General features: G+C 35.2%; 1 protein-coding gene across 1 annotated transcript; it reads left to right on the top strand.

Annotated features, from left to right (window-relative positions):
• Positions 1-214: 214 nt before the first annotated feature.
• LOC310732688 (uncharacterized protein) lies at positions 215-21,497 on the top strand. Its single transcript, XM_083553302.1, has 28 exons — positions 215-594; positions 829-963; positions 2,333-2,473; positions 4,257-4,335; positions 4,487-4,619; positions 5,329-5,463; positions 5,685-5,788; positions 6,549-6,673; positions 6,860-6,972; positions 7,283-7,420; positions 7,681-7,783; positions 8,395-8,495; positions 8,791-8,961; positions 9,737-9,820; positions 14,711-14,867; positions 15,147-15,281; positions 15,651-15,791; positions 15,887-15,965; positions 16,724-16,856; positions 16,983-17,117; positions 17,632-17,735; positions 17,912-18,036; positions 18,136-18,248; positions 18,401-18,538; positions 18,802-18,904; positions 20,199-20,299; positions 20,696-20,866; positions 21,386-21,497. The coding sequence occupies exons 1-28, from the start codon at positions 459-461 to the stop codon at positions 21,473-21,475; spliced, it is 3,423 nt and encodes a 1,140-aa protein (XP_083409428.1). The 5' UTR covers positions 215-458; the 3' UTR covers positions 21,476-21,497.
• The last annotated feature ends 1,761 nt before the right edge of the window (positions 21,498-23,258 follow it).

Raw genomic sequence — 23,258 nt, 5'->3', positions numbered from 1 at the left:
AATAATAAATAGAAACAGTGTCTGTTAGACCTTGAAATGTGTTTTTATTCTGCGTGTGTTCCTCCACATGCCCATAATCGACACCCAGTCATCAGCTGTTGTTAGGGGTCCAAGTACAATTTTGTTCCCAAAGTCAGTATTCTATTAAAAGATTATACTCTGTTTGTGTCTTTGTTATAAACATATAACAGGTGTCACAGCTCACCATACTCCACTTTGTGTTTTCAGTTCAGCTTTAACCACACCCCTTCACAGTTAAACCTGTATCTCATAATTAGATTCAAGGTGACTTGTGTGTATACACAACTGGTCACTTCTTTCTTTTTTAAAGTCTGGAGAAAGTATAGACTAGAGCTCAAGTTTAAAAGTCAGCTGTGGGGAGGCGACGAAATCCAAAGAGACGGCAAGAAAGTGTTATAATTCAGGCAGCATAGCAGGAGACAGGATTTCATGAAGAGATGTTGAAAAACAGAAAACTAGAGGCGAGAGGACTATGGGAGAGTAAAAATGAATTTCTCCTGGCAGTGGCAGGAAACATAGTGGGTCTGGGTAATGTTTGGAGATTTCCCTACCTCTGCTACAGGAATGGAGGAGGTAAGAGAACTGAAAAAATATACTGTATATTGTTTATTGTTTATCCATTTATCATATGTTGTATAAGTGATTTATTGTGATTGTCGTGTTTTCATTTTCTAAAACATTAAAATATAGAAACCGGATTTTAAAATGTACATGTATGTACAACCGATTGCCTTATTTACAGAATAAAGTCAAAATCTTTTCATTTGTTAACTAATTTAGAGTTTGGCATTATTACTATGTCATTAGGGGTGTTTTTGGTGCCTTATTTGGTGCTTGCGGTGACCTGTGGTTTGCCCTTATTCCTCCTGGAAACTGCTATGGGGCAGTACACACAAGAGGGAGGCATCACATGCTGGAAACAAATCTGCCCACTGGCTCAGGGTAAGTAACATAAGGGTGCATTGTTTTCACAAGTTACCTCATAGATTTGTATTCAAGGTCAGCATGTGAGAAATATTTATTGTGAAGTACTCAACTTGAGTGTGCCCTGAACTTCATTGTTGTGCTGCTACATGCAGAATAATGTTAATGTTGGTCACTCTACAGCATTTTGCTCCTCTTTCTGAAAACATATTGCATTCTCTGAAAACTAGAGATACAGTTTTTTCCTAAACAAGATAGGAGAGGCTTACAGATATCCAGATGAGTTGACACAAAGGCATGCACGAGTTTCTGATTATCAGCAGTTGGGAAAATGTCAAGACCTTGGATATGTTTTCAGGTGATAAAATGCTGGTTTTCAGACATGACTCATGTGGGTCCTGAAGCTGAGGTCACTTGTAAAAATAACTCCTAGGTTTACAGATAGGAAGATGTCACGCGGGCATCAAGAGACGGAAACCGGAGTAACACTTAAGAGGTTTAATAGTCTTTGGGGAAACAAACAACAGCTAGGAAGCAACAGTACAGTAAAACAGGTATATTCCTTAGAATGAACGGTAGGACGGACGGTGAGTGAGTGCGAACACGGGCTTTAAGTAGGGAATGAGATGATGAGAAACAGGTGAAGGTGGTTAGTATGTGGGCAAGGCACTGCGAGCGTGCTGAGTGCTGGGAGAAGGCATAGCCCTGACAGAACATCAGTTAAATAAGCATGACGTTTTTTCTGCACTTCATTCCCAATAGCAAGAATTAAATTTTTATCATTGTTTAACTTTAGTATTATGACACATCTTGAACCTTATGTTCAACACAGCAAATTTCACAAGGGCTTTGGGAATTAGCTGTTGAGTCAGATGTGTTAAAAACTGATAATGTGAACCTTGCATAGGATAAATGCAATATTCTTTTTTTTAGAGCATTTACCAATAATGAACTGAAATGACATCTATAAACAGTAATCTAAATATACGAGTATTGTGAACGCTCAAATATCCCTTTTTAAACTATGGGCATTAAAAATTAGATGTTCCTCATTTCCCATAACAGTTTCTACTCATCTGGAAAGGCTTTACACTAGATTTTGAATGTGGTTTTGGGGATTTGTGCTTATTTAAACACAAAAGCATTAGTGAGGTCGAGCTCTGATGATGCTTTGGTACACCATTTCCACATGGGAACTTACTTTATTCAGGGAAATCATAATGCTGCTGTGACATTCAAGACAATTGTGTGCTTCCAACTTTGTGGCCACAGTTTAGGAAAGGACCAAACGTAAATATCAGGTGTTCACATACAGAATTTCTGGCCATATTGTATACCTTAATCTTCCCTGTGCTCTGTACCTTACTAGCTTTATGTCCTGTTTCAGGTGTTGGCTATGCAGGTCAGGTGATTCAACTGTATGGCTGCATGTGCTATATCATAATCCTGGCCTGGGCACTGTTGTACTTGGTGTTATCTTTCAAATCTCAACTCCCTTGGGCGACTTGTGACAATGCCTGGAATACAAGTATGAAATGGAACCAAGAGTGGCTTTAATTGATGAAACTGATCATAGCTGTCGTATTAGCAGTGCTACATTTATTTGTGAAAATAAATAACTGTCGAAACATGAACACATACAGTGAGGAAAATAAGTATTTAAACACCCTGCTATTTTGCAAGTTCTCCCACTTAGAAATCATGGAGGGGTCTGAAATTGTCATCGTAGGTGCATGTCCACTGTGAGAGACATAATCTAAAAAAAATAAATCAAGAAATCACAATATATGATTTTTTAACTATTTATTTGTATGATACAGCTGCAAATAAGTATTTGAACACCTGAGAAAGTCAATGTTAATATTTGGTACAGGAGCCTTTGTTTGCAATTACAGAGGTCAAACGTTTCCTGTAGTTTTTCACCAGGTTTGCACACACTGCAGGAGGGATTTTGGGCCACTCCTCCACACAGATCTTTTCTAGATCAGTCAGGTTTCTGGACTGTCGCTGAGAAACACGGAGTTTGAGCTCCCTCCAAAGATTCTCAATTGGGTTTAGGTCTGGAGACTGGCTAGGCCACGCCAGAACCTTGATATGCTTCTTACAAATCCACGCCTTGGTTATCCTGGCTGTGTGCTTCGGGTCATTGTCATGTTGGAAGACCCAGCCTCGACCCATCTTCAATGCTCTAACTGAGGGAAGAAGGTTGTTCCCCAAAATCTCGCAATACATGGCCCTGGTCATCCTCTCCTTAATACAGTGCAGTCGCCCTGTCCCATGTGCAGAAAAACACCCCAAAGCATGATGCTACCACCCCCATGCTTCACAGTAGGGATGGTGTTCTTGGGATGTTCTTAATCATTCTTTTTCCTCCAAACACGTTTAGTGGAATTATGACCCAAAAGTTCTATTTTGGTCTCATCTGACCACATGACTTTCTCCCAAGACTCCTCTGGATCATCCAAATGGTCATTGGCAAACTTAAGACGTGCCTGGACATGTGCTGGTTTAAGCAGGGGAACCTTCCATGCCATGCATGATTTCAAACCATGACGTCTTAGTGTATTACCTTGGAAACGGTGGTCTTAGCTCTTTTCAGGTCATTGACCAGCTCCTCCCGTGTAGTTCTGGGCTGATTTCTCACCTTCCTTAGGATCATTGAGACCCCACAAGGTGAGATCTTGCATGGAGCCCCAGTCCGAGGGAGATTGACAGTCATGTTTAGCTTCTTCCATTTTCTAATGATTGCTCCAACAGTGGACCTTTTTTCACCAAGCTGCTTGGCAATTTCCCCGTAGCCCTTTCCAGCCTTGTGGAGGTGTACAATTTTGTCTTTAGTGTCTTTGGACAGCTCTTTGGTCTTGGCCATGTTAGTAGTTGGATTCTTACTGATTGTATGGGGTGGACAGGTGTCTTTATGCAGCTAACGACCTCAAACAGGTGCATCTAATTTAGGATAATAAATGTAGTGGAGGTGGACATTTTAAAGGGAGACTAACAGGTTTTTGAGGGTCAGAATTCTAGCTGATAGACAGGTGTTCAAATACTTATTTGCAGCTGTATCATACAAATAAATAGTTTAAAAATCATATATTGTGATTTCTGGATTTTTTTTTTTAGATTATGTCTCTCACAGTGGACATGCACCTACGATGACAATTTCAGACCCCTCCATGATTTCTAAGTGGGAGAACTTGCAAAATAGCAGGGTGTTTAAATACTTATTTTCTCCACTGTACATATATACAGTATGCAGACATTATTGAGGTAATAAAGGCAAAATTGTGTAAGGCATACCTCTCTTCTTTCAGACAGCTGCATTTCTGTTGTAAATAATGCCAACTGGACAAGACAGGTCAACTCAACATCTGCAGCTACTGAGTTTTGGGAGTAAGTGTCATATATGGTACATGAAAACATAGCATAACTTTGTGTCATTTTAACCCATAGTGTTAACTTAGATGGACTATTTGGTAAATCCTTAATGATTAACTACAGAGAATATTATGCTACTAGTTATTTCCTTCATATTATTGTACAGGCGAAGAGTGCTTACTATCTCTAAAGGTATTGATGAAGTCGGTGACATCAACTGGGAGATTCTTTTGTGTCTAATTGCAATGTGGATTGTATGCTATTTCTCTATATGGAAAGGAGTCAAGTCTACTGGGAAGGTGAGTGCATACATGACTTCCAAAGTGGACTGCTGAATACATTTTGTTACCATTAAAACAGTAGCGAGTTCGCTGGCTCAGGGAAGAAGGAGGAAGATAACAAAAAGTTTACTTTGATTGGCTATATTGCCCACTTTCACCCACTTGTTTCTTTAAACATATGTCTTTAAGCTGATATCCATACATACATACATGCATGCATAAATAAATAAATAAATACATACATACAAACATACTGTACATACATACATACATACATACATACATACATACAAACATAAAAACAAAAATACATACATACATACATACATACATACATACATACATACATACATACAAACATACATACATACATACATACATACATAAATACATACATACATACATACAAACATACATACATACATACATACATACATACATACATACATACATACATACATACAAACATACAAACAAAAATATATACATACATACATACACACACACACACATACCTATTGGAAGCAATCACACACTCAAAGGTGTGTGTGTGTGATCATTAATGCTTGTTTCCTTCGGCTCCTCCCTTCATTCACAAACTGGCCCTTATATATGTGCGTGCTACCACAAAAACCACAAGAGTCTCTAAACTCTTTGTTCTGCATTGTTCTAGTTCGGTTTCTAATATATGATGTTATTTAATGTGTTTTCCATCCACTGCTCTGAGGTGGTGTATTTGACAGCTACATTGCCCTATGTGATGTTGTTGATGTTGCTGATTCGTGGATTGACTCTGCCTGGAGCTATGCAGGGTGTTATTTTCTACCTGTATCCAGACTTCCAGCGACTGTTGGACCCTCAGGTGGAACAATCACACAACATGCAAACAGACACATATGTGTCATGGAATATTGAATATTGCTATAGGATCACTTTAACAAAACTTGGATACATTTTAATGGTTATGCAATTTAGAATGACTATTTCTTTAGGTTGTGGATAATTGTTAATGCCGAAGTTAATTACAAGCCCCCTTAAGGAAGTAAATATAGTCGGTTAACATCTCTGTGTTTACGTGTGCAGGTATGGATGGAGGCAGCCAGTCAAATTAGCTACTCTTACAGTATAGGTGTGGGAATATTGACTGTGCTTGGCAGCTACAACCAAAACAACAACAACTGCTACAGGTAACTGGAACATTTTGTAAGATAATATTTCTCTCATATTTAGCTTTGAAAATAATAATAACATTTTATACTAAACTAAAATAATCTGTAGATCATTGAAAATAAGGCACCATTAATAAACTAATTTACAGTTATTTGTTACGGTGATTATATCAATAGGTATAAACAATGAAACCTGATCAAATAAAAATTAAATACCACAAACTGATTTAATATGCCAATAGTTAACGTGACCAGAATATACCATCATAATGCTGGTGGCTTAATGATCATCATTATAAATCTCATAAAGATAATAATAATAATAATAATAATAATAATAATAATAATAATAATAATAATAATAATAATAATAATAATAATAATAATATCTATTAATTTATTATTTAGTAGTAATTATTATTACTACTAAAGTGGTAGCTTAGTTGTTAGGGCTTATCTTATCTTATCTTATCTTATCTGATCTTATCTTATCTTATCTTATCTTATCTTATCTTATCACTGTGCTGTAATTTACATGTGCCAAGTAAAGTAACCTTTTTGATTATTGATTGATGGGTTAATTGATTGTTAACAGATGTAAAAATTAATGATCCGATAAAAAACACATTTATCTTGCTAATACACCTTTGAATAAAAACTTATATTGGGTTACTATGCTAAGTAATGAAAAAAGAATAATGTAGTCATTATAAACTTGCTTTGCTGGGTATGAGTATTAACTCTTTTAAGTGCACATATTTATGTATTTGTGCATTAGGGACTGCTTTTGGCTGTGCCTGCTGAACAGTGGTACCAGTTTTGTTGCAGGCTTTGCAGTTTTCTCAGTATTGGGCTTCATGTCACATGTACAAGGTGTTCCTATAGAAGATGTGGCAGAGTCAGGTATTACATGTTCGAAAAAGTATAATTAATAATGTATGAATAGTAATGTATGAATAGTAATGTATGTATGCAGTATATATATATATATATATATATATATATATATATATATATATATATATATATATATATATATATATATATATATATATATATATATATATATATCCATTTCTATTCCCACAGGTCCTGGCTTAGCTTTTGTTGCTTATCCTCAGGCAGTGGCTTTGATGCCTCTGCCTCAGCTGTGGGCTGTGTGCTTTTTCATAATGATAATTCTACTTGGTCTGGACACACAGGTGCATGTACACACACCCATACACATTAAGCACAATTTTATGAACATCAATGTAAATATACTGCTATTGTTTTAGCCACAAGACTAATTGGATTGCCACACATTTCTTCAAGGATACAATGTCTTATTGTCCTATTCTATTATTCTTTCTCTTCTTGGTCACCTCTTCCTTTTTACCCTTTTACTTTTGCTTGAATGTTTTCCATTTGATCATCATAACAATTAGTAACCTGAATACTATTTAAACGTTAAACATAGGTTTGAATAGTTAAACTGTTTAAATATATTGCTGCACTTGTGCTGCCTTCCAGTTTCTTGCGATGGAGGTGGTCATTACTTCAGTGACGGACGTGTTTCCGAAAGTGCTGCGTAGAACTGGATGCCGAGAGATCTTTCTGCTTCTTTTCTGTATTGTCTGCTTCTTCAGTCAGTTGATCATGGTCACAGAGGTGGGGACAGTAAGAAAATAAAAGAAACAGAAAGTAACCTGCTAGTCACTGCTGTCAAAATATGGTTAAAGACGTCAAGTTGCATTTGAGTCTCTTCTTTTTGCTATGTATGCTAATAAAGAAAGACTTTTATTTGAGAGAATTTAGATAGTGGCTATAAGCATATAATCATGGTTTCCTTTCCATTCATCAGTCTCAAGGTGTTTTTACTTTGTCTCACACTCGGATCTGCATTTTACGTATGTAATTGTGCCTTGCAGGGTGGTATGTACGTGTTTCAGCTGTTTGACTACTACGCCTGTAATGGAGCCTGCATCTACTTCCTTTCTGTGTTTCAGTGTCTAGCAGTGGGCTGGGCCTTTGGTGGGTCACAAACACCTCACATATTAACTGCCCTCTCAAATAAAACTGTCAATTATATAAAAATAAAATAAAAATAATCAATTATTAATGTAATTAATTGGATAATTAGCTTGTCATGCCTAGCGAATATCTATGTGTCTTTCAGTAAAACTTAAATAGAAAATGAGAATAAGCTCAAAGAGGAAGTTCTAAACTCGTGTAGGGTCAGAGTGTCCACTAGTGGTGTGGGGTGGGAGTGTCCAAGTTGGATATTACACTTGTAATGAATATTGATAATAATTTGTATTTACAATCATGGCAACTTTTTCAAATATTGTGCCCTGAGTTTTAAAAAAAGGCTGTGGTTTTTAACCAGTCTTTCAGCCAATCTTTCAACCAGTTATAGATACAGATCTTTTCATTTAAAACATTTAGCTACAAAACCAAAACTTATTATGTAAAACGTATTATCTATAGCGTAATTTACTTGTTCAATAATTGCATTGTTTACACTTCCACATTAAGAAATGTTGAGAAAAATATAATATAAAACCTAAACCTTTTGCTAAATGGACTTGCTGTACTTTAACACGTCTATAATTCACCTCGTTTATATTCTGTGGCTTTTTCAGGGGCTGAACGAATGTGTGATGTCATTGAAGACATGACAGGGTCATACCCCAATGTCATTTTTAGGCTGTGCTGGAAATACATTACTCCATTTCTTTTGCTGGTAAGCTTTTGGTTGTGAAGCCACTTGTTACCTGATGTATCCACACTTTCAGATAACGAATAAGAATTGAGTTAATTTGTAAAAAAAGAATTGCACATGACTGGGTACCACTGAACTTACACATGACTTTCTTTTTTAAATATCAGTTACAGATTTGATATTTATGTGTTTCTTAGTCATTAAAAATATTCATCTTTACACAAACACAACATTACTGCTGCCAGATTGCAGTTGTGGGCTTTAATTGTGTTTAATTGTGTAATAGTTATTTGTTAGTTTCTTCTTTTATCCCAAGGTATCTTTCATATATTCTTTGGTGGAGTATCAGCCTCTAACATATAATCGCTGGTATGTGTACCCAGCCTGGGCATATGGGCTGGGCTGGCTGATGGTTCTGTCCTCCATCCTTGTGGTTCCTGCGTATGCATTGTTTTGCTTATTGAAAGCTAAAGGGAGCCTTAAACAGGTGAGAATAGATACATATGCAAACTTTTTGCATTTTTTAACATAAACATATCATATATTTTCTACTTTGCTGATGTCCTTAAAAAAAACACTGGCTGCTTAGCAATGGTTATAATTTTTTTATAAGAAAAAACCCCAAAGTCTTTTACAAGTATGAACAAAATTTTCAATACAGCACTATGATTTCAATAAGAATTATTATTATCCAGTGTAAAGGGTTTGTGTAGGCCGATATCAGCTGTAGAACATTGTATCTAGCCAGCATTGGAAAATTAATAAGGATGATGATATGTCTTTTTGCATTCGTCTTAAACTTATATATTGTATATTTCTGCCTCATGGTTTTTGGGTTGGTTTTTCTCTAGTTTTCCTCCACATAAATGCATCACAATAGGGAAATTGTCTACTGTAAATTGGCTCTAGCTGCAAAATGTATGAATCTGTGTGAATCGACTAGCATCCCATCCAGGCTATGTTCCTGACTTTCGTCCAGTGTTTGTTTGATATGATCCACTACAACATTGCTTTGGAAATTGGGTTATGGATTTAATAGGATGTAATTAGTAGGTATAAAAAGAAAGAAGAAACTATATTCAATTAAATATAAGCTTTATTTATTTTCAAATAGAGAAAAAAACTGTCAGGTATGTGTTGTGTTGCTGGATTCTTCGTTGAGTAAGCGTGGAGGTCTTTAAACAATGCATACTTTATTTCCTCCTTTGTTTTTTAAGTTTCTAAAGAAATAATATTAAGAAACAACTTGTTGTTTTTCACAGCGCTGGTGCCAACTGTGCAGTCCTGAGACCAACGTGCCTTTGACCCAGAAGCAGAGAGCAAAAATACATTTAATGACATCAGCTGTTTGACAAATCCTGCAGCCATGAAGACTGTACACTACATAATATATACTATTTACATTACAGAATAAATTGTGCCACTGTTTTTCATATACAAGTGGAAGAAATGATGTGTTCTAATTTTATAAACGGATGACTATTACTCTGAATGATCAGGGGTCTACCTGATGGTACATATTTACAATCTGTAAATAGTACTCAAATGTGAAACAATAGTTGAAATTCTTCATAAGAAAAAGAAATACTTAACACATGACTGTGAATTGTGGCTTAATGCATTATGCAACTCATTATGTACCAGATGTAAGAAATGTAATATAGTTGAATGCCAGCTCACTTTATTAGGTGTAAACTCCTTGGTTCTCATTGCATGCTCGGAATTTCACACTGACTCTCGCGATGAAACAGATGCATTTAGAGTCTCATTTTAGCTAGTCAGTGCCATAACGTCCTATTTTGTGCTTTCTTTGTATTTTGAGACAGAATCATGTGCTCAAAAGTGGTGTATTTAGATCCAAAGATCCAAAATACATTACCAGTAAGTTAGTTGAGTATTTTTTTAATAATGTTAAAAAAGATTATTATTATTACTTTAATCTTAAAGAGTAGAAATTACAAACATGGCATACATTTAGCTGAATCTGAATACAGCGACAAGCAAAAAGGCTCCTAAAAGTGTAACATCAGTTTGTATTCAGAAAATACATATTATTTATATTCTAGAAAGTGAGTAAACTGTTCACATTTTGGTAACAATATCGATCATTATACTATTGTGTGTACGTGTGTGTCTGATTTATCAAAATCATGAATTGCAGCCTTAAATGATACAGATATACTGGATATATGTATATATCTTCCTTGAAAAAAAATTGTCCGATTTATGCTTTTCACAGTGTTGTTTAAACAATGGGATTTGGATTGCTGGAAACTAGAAATATTTTTCCATTACAGAAACTTTGATATCTGTAAAAAGGTGCTGAAACAACATACTGGATCTTTTTTACCTTACATTAGTTCATTACACATAACTGAAACTACTTTTAACCTTTAATCGGTCCTTGGGGTCTATATGACCCCAATCGACGTTTCCTTGATTAAAAAAAAGGGTTCCCTTCATCTGAGTGGAATAATATTTTGTGACTTTTCCTACATAATCTATCTATACACACACAAAAAAACTGGGCTTGATTCGGTTGTTCTGAAGGTATGTAAAATTTTTTTTTACACTTCTGGTCTTCTGGGTCAATATGACCCCACATTGAAATGAATGGGAAATGTGAAAAAAACTCAATATTTTTTCTTCATTTGTCAAAAAAAAATCTATAAATCCAGCATAAATCAGAAATAGACCCCAAAGACCAGATTTGTAAACAGGAAACGAAGACCTTATGAGGGTAAACCTTAGTCTTTGTGTGATTATTGGCAAGGGTTTTATATTTTAGTCTAAAAAGCTATGCACCACATCACATCACACCAACCACAGATATCATCCTAAAATTAAAGCGCTACTTATTTTAATCATCACTGAATTAATCTTGCAGCAGTCTCACCATTAGAACCTGTTTTTTTATAAAAACTCCAAACTCTATTTTTTTTTACATATATAGTGCTTTTGCCACAAAAATGTTTTATGTAATATTCCTAAAACTATTTGAATTTGGCAAACTCTCTAATTTAGTAATAATTTAAATTGCTAATTTAATAAAATCTAAAAAGGATTATTCTGGATGAACCCCCAAGTTGTCACAGGCCAACTCAAGGAAGAAAATTAACCATTTATGTAACAAAATAGCATTAAACAGATTTGTTGGAAAAAACAAAAAACAAAAAAAAACCACAAAGTGAATTCATTTTAATATAAAAGCTGATTGTAAACTGGATTTATTTTTACTTTTATCACAGTTTTAGCTGCGTCAAAGATTAGTAACAAACCTGACTTTGATGCATTGTTATTTTTTTGCAGAATCAGCTTTAATTATTTTCTCCCACATTTATTGTGTGTGGCTGTTTTTTGCTTATTGACTGTAATTAAAACGACATTTTTGAAAGTTAGTAGTGCCCCATTTTGGGAAAAGGTTACGTTTGTAATTTTTAACTGTTGGCTACCAAATGGCGCCATGACATAGCCCTGTGCGAGAGGTAGAGTTTTCTATGGAGTATTACACTGTGTGTGTTTGTGTGTGATAAAGGTAAAAAAAAAAAAGGTTAAAAAATCCATTCACTATCACTTTTTATATTACCATAAAAACAAATTTGTGTTTTTTCCCTCAAATATTTTTGACGTCACATTACATTGGCAATTAAAAAGGTTTAAAATCATGGATTGTTTTTAAAATTTAGTACCGTATTTTCCGGACTATAAGCTGCTACTTTTTCCCCCACTCTTTAAACCCCCGGCATAAACAAAGCGGCTAAGTTATGGATTTTTCCTGGGTTTTCACAGTTTCACAAACTTCATGCCAAAAAACTGAGCCCCATAACCTTTGACCAATGAAATTGCGGAACGGGTTCAGGTGAACCAATGAAACTCTTTATATTAAATCAGATGCGCTCCCACTGAATCGGGCCGCACCACATCATAAATATGGATGATGTTCCTCTGACGGTTGACCTGCCGCTCACTCGGACTGTCTACAGGAAATGCGAATCATTCGTCACGCTGAAAACAACCGGGCATGAAAACACACTTCACCTGTGTTCTGAGCTGCACGGCATCGGGAGAAAAGCTTCACCGATGGTGATTTTAAACGCACGACGATGCCAAAAGAAAAACTCCTGAGAGAAATAGTTGTGAAAGGAAGGAGGAAGACATTGAACAATGACTTTCTTGGTAGGCTACTGTTTAGATACAAGCCGTGTAACAGACACTGTCTTTCGTTAAAGCATGTGTAAAGTTCATTAGTTTCAGTGTAGACATTATTTATGTTCAAAATAAAAATCTTTGTCAAATTCAGAGCGTGCGGCTTATATTTGGGTGCGATTAATAGTCCGGAAATTACGGTAGTTTTGGTATCAGAACTAAGGTTGATTAACAGATTTAAGCAAAATTTACAGCAGTTTTATTTAGTGGATCTTTTAAAAATACAGAGTAAGCTATGCTAGTGATATTGCCCACAGTGAATCGCTGATGTAGCGAAATCTTTAAAATCATGGTTCCAAAATATATGTCAATGTAAGGTTAGCTACCGAGACTCATTCCGTTTGCTGAAACACAGAGTCAAACTAAAACTGAATTCTGGCCTTGGGTGGAGGAAAAAGTCCAGAAAAAAAATCAAAGAGTCGCTGGCGGGTTTTAGTGCTTGATTTGAGACTTGGGGCATAAGTAAAACAAATGTTCACTGATTCGAAAAATGGTAACGGTGGAGTTTTTTTTTTCATATCTAAGTAACGATAGGACATAGTGAATAAATGTGTTGTGCTGAAGGTTTAAATTTTGCCTTTTTTATATTTATTTATTTATATTTTGAATAAAAATGGTCAAACAGAAATGCGTGTTGCATTATTCGCACGTTAATAAAATTAGTGCCGTTAAAATGAACTTGACAGCCCTAATGAATATATTAATACAAAACTAATTTTAAATTTTGTTTCCTATTAAATGTATCCAGGCTGAACATCCACCATATAGAACACAAGCAGAGTAAAGATGATGATCAGGTGATCAGGAATGTCTCTGTAATCAGTCATGTTTATATCACTGACTCCCTCTGTCTCATCCACGTTAACCCCAGACTTCTTGTTGCCCTCTGCTTTGCTAATTGTGAGCTTTGTAAACTAGTCTACATCTGTGGTGTGTGAGGTTGATGGGCTAAAAATGGCGCAATGAGAAGAAAAAATATTGACATTTCACCAAATAGAAAAAACTAAAGTAACGAGCCTGCTTTCAAAATGTAATAAGTAGAAAGTACAGATATTTGTGTAGAAATGCAATGAGTGAAAGTAAAAAGTTCTTCGAAAAAGAAATAGCAAAGTAAAGTACTGATACTAGAAGTATTCGTAATTCGTCACTTCCCACCTCTGTCAGGTGGTAATAATGTTATGCCTGATCGGTGGCAATAAAGTTAGTCCTGGTTGGTGTACGTGCTCACTCTGGTTTTGGTTTATTTTTTTTCTGATTGGAAAGTTGAGTTAAAAAATCCCAGCTTCACAAAGATGCCATTGTTGGACTCTTTCCAGAAGGCCATTAATTCCCAAATGTGTAGTTGTCGTCAAAGGCCAAGCAGTGGCAGATTGGGCTGAGATTTAAACACATTTATTTCTTTATTATCCAGAGCCCAATTCCTTAACCACTAATCTACCACCTCCCACAGATTATTATTCATACAATAGATTTAATATTCAGTGAAGTAATTCCAAACCACAAATTCTCAAAGAGAAATCTTCCACACTAATATTGTCTAAGAAAATGTTTTCAGAAAACATCACCCAATGTAGTGGTCTGAACACTGAAGGTCCGAATATTAATATCAAATTCTCACTGCATGTATAAAACCTAATTCTGAATACTGGAGAAATAATTGTATTAATGTTTTGGTTAAGAGCCATCAGAACGGCTTCATTGAGCATAGATCTTTAGAAATATACTGGATGTAAACACACTGTTTTGCCAAAAGGATTTTGACTGTAATATGCAAACACGAAATATACTACATATGAGAGAATCAGAAGCAGGACATGGAACATACACAGAGAGAGAGAGAGAGAGAGAGAGAGAGAGAGAGAGAGAGAGAGAGAGAGAGAGAGAGAGAGAGAGAGAGAGAGAGAGATTCTTTTAAATGAGAGGTTTCTTTTAAATGATTGGTTCAGATATCAGGAACCCAGCGATAAGAAGAAAGTATAAGAAGATACAGTGGAGTACATCCAATAATAGAAAAAGCTGAATAGTTACAGGAAACACAAATGCATGAAGAGATGGTGAAAAGAAGAAAACTAAAAAAAAGGGGCCATTGGGCTAAAAAAAGTGAATTTCTTCTGGCTGTAGCAGGAGATATAGTGGGCCTGGGCAATGTTTGGAGATTCCCCTATCTTTGCTACAGGAACGGAGGGGGTAAGAAACCTGAAATAGATAAACCATACTGTATACGTTTAAATGTTACAAATAAAGGAAATATGATTCTAATATAGTCAAAGAAAAATGTCATTTTAATGGATGTATTTCTTGCTTTAGGTTAGTGTGAATTATATTTTTCATTTATGATGTTTTTTTTTTAATAATGACACTTCTGTGGGCAAAATCTGCCAGTATTGCACCCAGTCTTGCTGGAATCTTTTTAATTACTGACTATTCATGAAAATTTTGTATGAGTTTGATATATTGTGTTTTCAGGGGTGTTCTTGTTGCCCTACCTGGTGCTTGCTGTGACCTGTGGTTTACCCCTATTCCTTCTGGAGACAGCTATGGGACAGTACACACAAGAAGGGGGGATCACGTGTTGGCAGCATATTTGTCCACTGGCTAAGGGTGACACTATTCTTTTATATGTATAAATGTAAATCACTGGATCACACAACTTCTAATTGGATGCAGCTAAATGGTTTCCCTGCTCCTGTACACTAAACTCACCCATTTATTTCCCAAATGACATCAGTATTAGAGACAATTTCACTGTAGATAAAAATAGGTATATTTGTTGAGTTCAACTTTCATACATAATTTAAGAAATGAAAGCATTTTACCCATCAGATCATCAAATTATATATTTTGAGTTGTATGTTTTTCTGTAGATACAATGCAGCTAAAAGCATTACATCAGACTGACTATACTGGAAATATTTCAGTATGAGATAATGTTTTACCTCTGTGAACTGATTGCCTTTTTTACTGTGTCAGGTGTTGGATATGCCTGTCAGTTGATTGAACTCTATAGCTGCATGTGCTACATCATAATCCTCGCCTGGGCACTGCTTTATTTGGTCTTATCCTTCAAGTTTCAGCTTCCCTGGGCCAGCTGTGACAATATCTGGAACACAGGTATAAAGTGAAATCAATAGTGACCTGAGCTGTTATTTATGAAATCTGTAAGTGTAAACCCAGTTGTGCAAATCGCATTGTCTCTTTTTTTTCAGATAACTGTATAGCTGTTGGAGATAATCTTAACTGGACAAGGCAAATCAACTCAACGCCATCAGCCACTGAATTTTGGGAGTAAGTGGCATATACATTTATCTGAAATAAAATGTGTCATTGCCACAATAGCAAGAAAAGTGTGGTTGAAGTAGAGCTGTCATTTGTTAACATTGCTTTTATTAAGTCCAAGAAAAATCCAAATCTCTATAAGAGATCGGGTCAAGACCAAGTCTTAAGGGGGGTTGAGGCCAACTTCAAATAAAAGCAAGACAAGAAAGATAGAAACAGAAAACCATCTAATCCTTTTTAAGGCTAAGCTTTGCTTTTAATTCCAGTGAAAATTTTCTAGAAAAGGAAATGTTTCCTTGTTAAATTTAATAAAAGTAAAAAACAAACAAACAAAAAAAAACAACGTTTTGAATATTGTTTGACACCAAGTCCATATTTAGCCAATGTTTAAGATAGCTCAAATCCTGATACAAGTCCAATTTCAAATTGTAGAGACAAATCTAAGTCAATACAGAAGTGACAGAATACTTACAGATTTAGTTTGGTGATTGGACTGTAATTACTAAAGCAGTCCTGGTCAGATCATAAACCATGCTTTATGGAAACAGGAGCAGCAGGATCATTCAAATATGCTTTTGACAGTTTTGTTAATGAAGGCAAATGGAAATTAATCCCAAATACCATCACATAAAAGAGGAAAAGTCTTAGAACAAATGGTAGAAGCTGCATCATGCTTGGGCTTATAAATAGATAATACTATAAAATACATTCAATATTTCTAAATTAGCCAGTAATTAAATACAAATTTTATGACATATACTCCACAGGAGAAGAGTGCTATCTATCTCTAAAGGCATTGAAGATGTGGGAAAAGTTAACTGGGAAATCCTTTTGTGTCTAATTGCAATGTGGATCATCTGCTATTTCTGTATCTGGAAAGGAGTCAAGTCTACGGGGAAAGTGTGTTTATATATTTTTGCTACATATTTAGCTAAAATTACTTTATTATAACATATTTATATTTATAGTCATAAAGCAGTATAGCATCAAAATTAAATCATATAATTCTATATACTTTGTGCTCAGGTTGTGTATTTTACAGCTACATTTCCCTATGTGATGCTGCTGGTGTTGCTAATTCGTGGACTGACTTTGCCTGGAGCAATGCAGGGTGTTAAATTCTACCTCTATCCAGACTTCCAACGACTCTTGGGGCCTCAGGTGCTGCAACTGCACTACATGCAAATAGAAAAAGTCATGGGAATCATAAAACTTACCCTCCTTCAATTTTGCCTCTATTAATCAGATGGCATCACATTTTTTTCTCCAGAACCTTGTGATATAATTTTGGAGTTTATTATTGTCTCAATAAAGGCAAGTTTTCTCAGTCTTGTGGCTACAAAACAAGTCAAAAAGATTGTCCTTCAACACCGCAAACATAAACATAAGCATTAATGTGCTAACAGAGGTGTTTAGGTCACATGTAACAATAAACAACTGATCTTTAAATTTGAAGGTATGTACACCAAAAAAAGCCAACTGTCTTGAAGACTCTATTTGTGCATTTGTTTCTCAATGTAAAAAGCTTAATGTTTTTTTTTTTTGGATGGCCTTATAACCCACCCTATTTTGAACAAAGAGCAAAGAAATGTTTAAGAACTCTTGCCAAATGAAACAGAAGCTTGGTACTCACTGATGTTGTTAATTTCTTTGTCTTGTCTGTGTGGGTATGCAGGTATGGATGGAGGCAGCCAGTCAAATTATCTACTCATACAGTATAGGTGTTGGTGTATTGACTGTGCTAGGAAGCTACAACCAATACAACAACAACTGCTACAGGTAACCTGTCAAATATACCTGAACGCTTCTGTCTGAGGCATCCAAGTTTGGGTTAAAATTATTGTATTTATACAAATGTATACTTGGAAGAATACTTGAAGTTCAACTCTGATTAATGAAAAAAATCTTTACATATAATAGGTCCTGCAATTCATAGACTTATGTTTATGTTTTAGAGACTGCTTTTGGCTGTGTCTGCTGAACAGTGGTACCAGTCTTGTTGCAGGCTTTGCAGTGTTCTCGGTTCTAGGATTCATGGCTCATGTACAAGGTGTTCCCATAGAGGAGGTGGCAGAGTCAGGTATTACCTGTTATATATACAGGTTTAAGATATGTTGAAGTGTTTTTAATGATATTAAAATACATTTTACCCAAAGAAAAGATAAAGTCTCCTCTTCAGGTCCTGGCCTGGCTTTCGTAGCATATCCCCAGGCAATTGCTATGATGCCTCTTCCTCAGCTGTGGGCTGTGTGCTTCTTCTTTATGATTATTCTTCTGGGTCTGGACACACAGGTGCAAATACACATACACATACACATACACATACAGATACACATACACATACACATACACATACACATACACATACACATACACATACACATACACACACATGAACACCTGCAATTGATTCATCATACTGCTGTATTTGTCCTGTGATCCAGTTTCTTACAATGGAGGTGATCATTACATCAGTGACAGACATGTTTCCCACAATTCTGCGAAGAACCGGACGCAGAGAGATTTTCCTGCTACTCTTTTGTGTTTTCTGTTTTTTCAGCCAATTCATAATGGTCACAGAGGTGAGGAAAAATGATAAAAAGGCACAAAGTAAATGAAGAATCATACTTATGCATTATGTTTTAAATAAGTTAATCACCTCGAGGTCATTCATTTGTTTATAGAAGTTGGTAAATGTGTTTGAATGTGGTACATTTACAGGTACCAATAGTAAAAGTAAGTCATTATAGCAGTAGAATATAAAATTCAGAGAGTGCCAGTACGTGTGTTATTATTACTAGCATTTGCATTTTCTTTTCTAATGCCATGTCCTTGTCTCCCGCAGGGGGGGATGTATGTGTTTCAGCTGCTTGACTACTATGCCTGTAATGGAGCATGCATTGTCTTCATCTGTGTGTTTCAGTGCTTGGCAGTAGGCTGGGTTTTTGGTGGGTTAAAACAACACCTCAGTTAAACAATTTAAAAAGTGGCTATTTATTTTTCAATTTTACTTTAAGCTATTTTTTAGTTAGTTAAATAAATAATATAAATAAATAGCATGCATAACTGGACACTTAGTAGATTTTTCAGTAGATTTTTGAAACACTAAAATCTTAATCAATATATATAAAGCTCAAATACCACTGACTGACTCACTCACTCATCACGAAATCTCAAAAACCACTGAACGGATTGCAATGAAATTTGGAACATACCTTCCTCTTGGGTCTTAGGTGCTCACTAAGAAAGGGTTTTGAAAAATTCGCCCTGGATCGCGGCTAACTCGCGAAAAACTTGATTTCTCACGCATTGTAAATTCTTCGAAATAACAGTACGGATCCTAATGAAACTTATTACATTGTTTCTTATTACATGTTAGATGCACGATAAAAATAATTTTCAAAGTAGTTTGCCCTGTATCGGTACTACAAAGGGGTAGTACGTTATTTGTTGACGTTACGTTCTGATCTCTGATCATCCAGTCCTGCTCAGTGCTTACTGCTTATTGCAATATTGCTTAGCGTTCTGCCTTCAGTAGCGAAGCACGGGTACTTTCAGCTAGTACATAATAATTTCATATTTCTGTGCAAAAAGAAAAAGATCCTTTAATCATTTGTATGATAATTTACAAGATGTAAATTTTGTGATCATAGCTCTCCAATAGATTTTGCATAAGATAATTTTCCTAAAATATTAGAATCATAGACAAAATCTTCCTTAAATATTAGAATCAAAGACAAAAGCTTTTTCAGTTGCTTTTAATTTGGATGAGTTTTAATGTGAAATGACTTTAGGGCAAAAGATAAAGGCAATAGGGTGTCTTTAAGTAAAGGAAATCTCAGACCAAAAAAGTTTCAAACCCATGCCTGAATTTTAGACTGAGTGGCATAACATAATATCCAGTATTATCAATGTAATCGCTTGAATGGATGTCCGTTTGTCCATTTGTTATGTTACTCATAAGGAAAATTAAGGAATTACAGTAATTTCAAAGATTTTTTCCAGATTCTCTACATTTCATCAAATGCAGGAGCAATTTCCCATAATTGTCATGTCCTTATGTGCATATTAAAAAAGTATTTCATGAAAACTGTCCTGTAGAACAGTAACAAACAAAAACTGATCATTTATTCTATTCACACATGGCGAGACAGACGTGTGCCTTTATTATTATATATATTAACAAAAATTGAAAAAAAACTTCTTCATATCCACTCTATTTTATGACCTCAATTCTGCAAGGTGCTGACCGAATGTCTGGGATCATTGAAGATATGACAGGGTCATACCCTAACATCATCTTTAAGATCTGCTGGAAATATGTCACCCCTTTACTCTTACTGGTAAGCTTTGTTTGCTTGAATCTTGGCTAAAGGATATATTAAGTTCTATAGTAATGGAAAGCTGTAGATTTGGAAAAGTGTATATCATCTTTACACATTTATGTCATGTTAGTTCAGAAAATTCGATCGTCTTACCAGTCAGACAAAACTAACTTACACTTGCTACACTTGCATGTACCATTTTAATGTGTGTATTTGAGGGAACACATTTATACATTTATACACAATTATATATATTTCATAAATATTATATAGTGGTGTTTATGAGAGGTGTTAAGAGTGTGGGAACTGTGCAAGAAAATATTGACATTTTTATAGCATTATACCTACTGTCATATCCAATACATATTCATAATTATTTTCAAGTAACCATAATTTTTTTCTCTCTGTCCCAAGGTATGTTTTATATATTCCCTTGTTGATTATCAGCCTTTGAAATACAACCGTGGGTATGTGTACCCAGACTGGGCGTACACTCTGGGCTGGTTGATGGCTCTCTCTTCCATGCTGCTGGTTCCTGGATGGGCATTGGTCCGCCTTTGCACATTGAAAGGGACTCTCAGAGAGGTGAGGATAGACACAAAGCTTTTTCATGATTGGAAGAACTTCAAGCCGCATTGTAGAGTTACGCAATGCATTGCATAAATGCAGTATATCGTGTTAGAAATATTTCCACATTTTTAATGTTGCTGCAAACCTGAGATGGAGATGAAATGGACTTTATTTGAATTATATGTCATGCATACTCACAAAATACTCTCTAATATTGAAGGCAGGGGAAAAGCAATATGCTTACCTAAATACAAACTATGTACATTTATAAGTAACTACATTTATTTACAAATGAAATCAAATTTGTTCTGGTATAACGTTGCTATAATTGCTATAAATAGATGAGTCAATGTGATAATGTGTATTACGGCTGAATAGCTGTGCACAAGTTTGCATCCTTGATTTTAATTTCATAAATGCTTTTTAAAATAGAAATACCTCATTATATAACAGTAAAAAAGTTTTTTTTCTGGTTAATTGTATTCATTTATAACCCATTTTATCATTGGAATAATAAGTTGAATCTCTTCACAGCGCTGGATTCATCTGTGTAGCCCTGAGAGCACATTACCAATACCTCAGGAGCAAAAGGTTGAAACGCATTCATTGACATCAGCGGTTTGATAAAGCCAACAGTACTTAGAAATGTGAACTTTTCAATACAAGCTGGTGTTGTTTTTTTCACATGTCTTTTATCACTTTATCACTGGATTCCAACATAATAAACATCTGAGCCAGAACAAACACATGAGTGTATCCCAGACTACATAAATACCGTTTGCAATCGAGTGACCCCTTGGTGTGAGAAATGCGCTAAATAAAAGAAACTTGTTTTAGGTAACAATTTATTAGCCAAGATTATTTCTAGTAAGATTTCACTCTTCTTGAGCTTTGAACAATGACACAGCTCTAACTTTGCAATACACTTTTCATACCCACTGTCTTGTTACATTTGATGTTGAATCTCAAGTAACAATTTTTACTAAGCTCTATTCATATTGTCGTAAATCTCAGGCATTGCACAAAAGCTAATGATAGATGCCCAGGTTCATGTCTGCATTACCTAAAAAATCTTTGTAGACACCTGAACATTACATTCAAATATGTTTGGAGACCAACCCTTTCTAAATTTGCTGTAATAAAAACCTCCACGATTCCAGAAAGGTTTTCCATTAGTTTTTCGAACATGACTGTGGGAATTTGATCACTTAGCCATAAGAGAATTAGAAAGGTGACTGTGGCGGTCTGGATTCTCAAGATCTTCTATTCCAATCTTGGCAGTACCATGTTTTCATGGACCTACTTTTGTTCATATGGGTATTGTCATGCTGAAACAGATTTGGGTTTCTTGGTTTCTTTGAAGGGAAATTGTAAAGCTAAAACATTAAAAGACATTCACTAATATTGTGTGCTTCCAAAATGTATGGCAATAGTTTGGGCACGGTTTATATATGGGTGTGATAGTCAGGGGTCAAAACACTTTGGGTAAATTAGTGTAATTTTTTTCGATATACTGTACATACTTGTATGTGCATTCACATCTTACATTTTATGTCATACCTTGAATGACCCATAGAGGGCTCCTGGTAACGAAAAACATGAAAACAATTTACATAAACAAAAGTCATCCTTCATCCCAGAATGATTTTAGTCTGTATATGTTTAGTTCACAAACCTTAATTATGTGAGACAAATATTGTGCCTATTGATGCTGTTCTTTATGTTATACTATAATATGTCACTTTTTGGTACTGTGAATCCATCTCCTATGGATTGAAGGACTCAATTGCTCAACCTGCTTAATCTGGTTAGTTCTTTATGTCTTATGGGTTAGAAATTGTACAATTTATTTGCAATGATAATTTACAGTAATAATATTTGGTCTAGCATGCACATTTGAGCTTTTCAACAATATACACTATTATTTACATTATTTATGACAGCCTGTTTACATTGCCTGCAAAGTCGACCTTTTTGAAGCCTGTTATTAAAATCAACTATATATTAAGTCTGTTTCATAGATCGGATTCATCCACCTCACAAAAGGTCTGCTGATAATTCAATGGTGTCAGATACCACAGCATAGAACCCTTTTTTTGGTTTTGTAATGTCGATGCCTTGACAGGTCAGAGCTGTTTTTGTGGCACAATTCAGACCTACACAACATAAGGCAGGTGGTTTTAATGTTACGGGTGATCAATAGGGTTCTACTGTATGAAACTAGCTGCTGAATAAAAATGTGTAGATGTAATAAATATATTTTTTAAATGTCAGCATGTCTTTTTGTAGCAATGAACTCAGCTTAGCAACTTGAATGATGATGATGATGATCACTGTATTAGCAGTATCAGTATCAATATCATTATCCAAGGTCATAAGAATATCTTTCTTGTTGCACATGAGCATT

This window comes from Silurus aristotelis, assembly GCF_946808225.1.
Source record: "Silurus aristotelis genome assembly, chromosome: 10".
Classification (NCBI taxonomy): Eukaryota; Metazoa; Chordata; class Actinopteri; order Siluriformes; family Siluridae; genus Silurus; species Silurus aristotelis.
Note: the sequence above shows the minus strand (reverse complement) of the source record. Positions and strands in the feature narration are given on the sequence as shown.

Excerpts from the sequence above, each read along its gene's own strand:
- LOC310732688 (XM_083553302.1), top strand. The coding sequence starts at position 459 with ATGTTGAAAAACAGAAAACTAGAGGCGAGAGGACTATGGGAGAGTAAA. Across the intron at positions 4,620-5,328 it reads GAGTCAAGTCTACTGGGAAG|GTGGTGTATTTGACAGCTAC; the intron begins GTGAGTGCATAC and ends CACTGCTCTGAG. Across the intron at positions 17,118-17,631 it reads AACGACTCTTGGGGCCTCAG|GTATGGATGGAGGCAGCCAG; the intron begins GTGCTGCAACTG and ends GTGGGTATGCAG.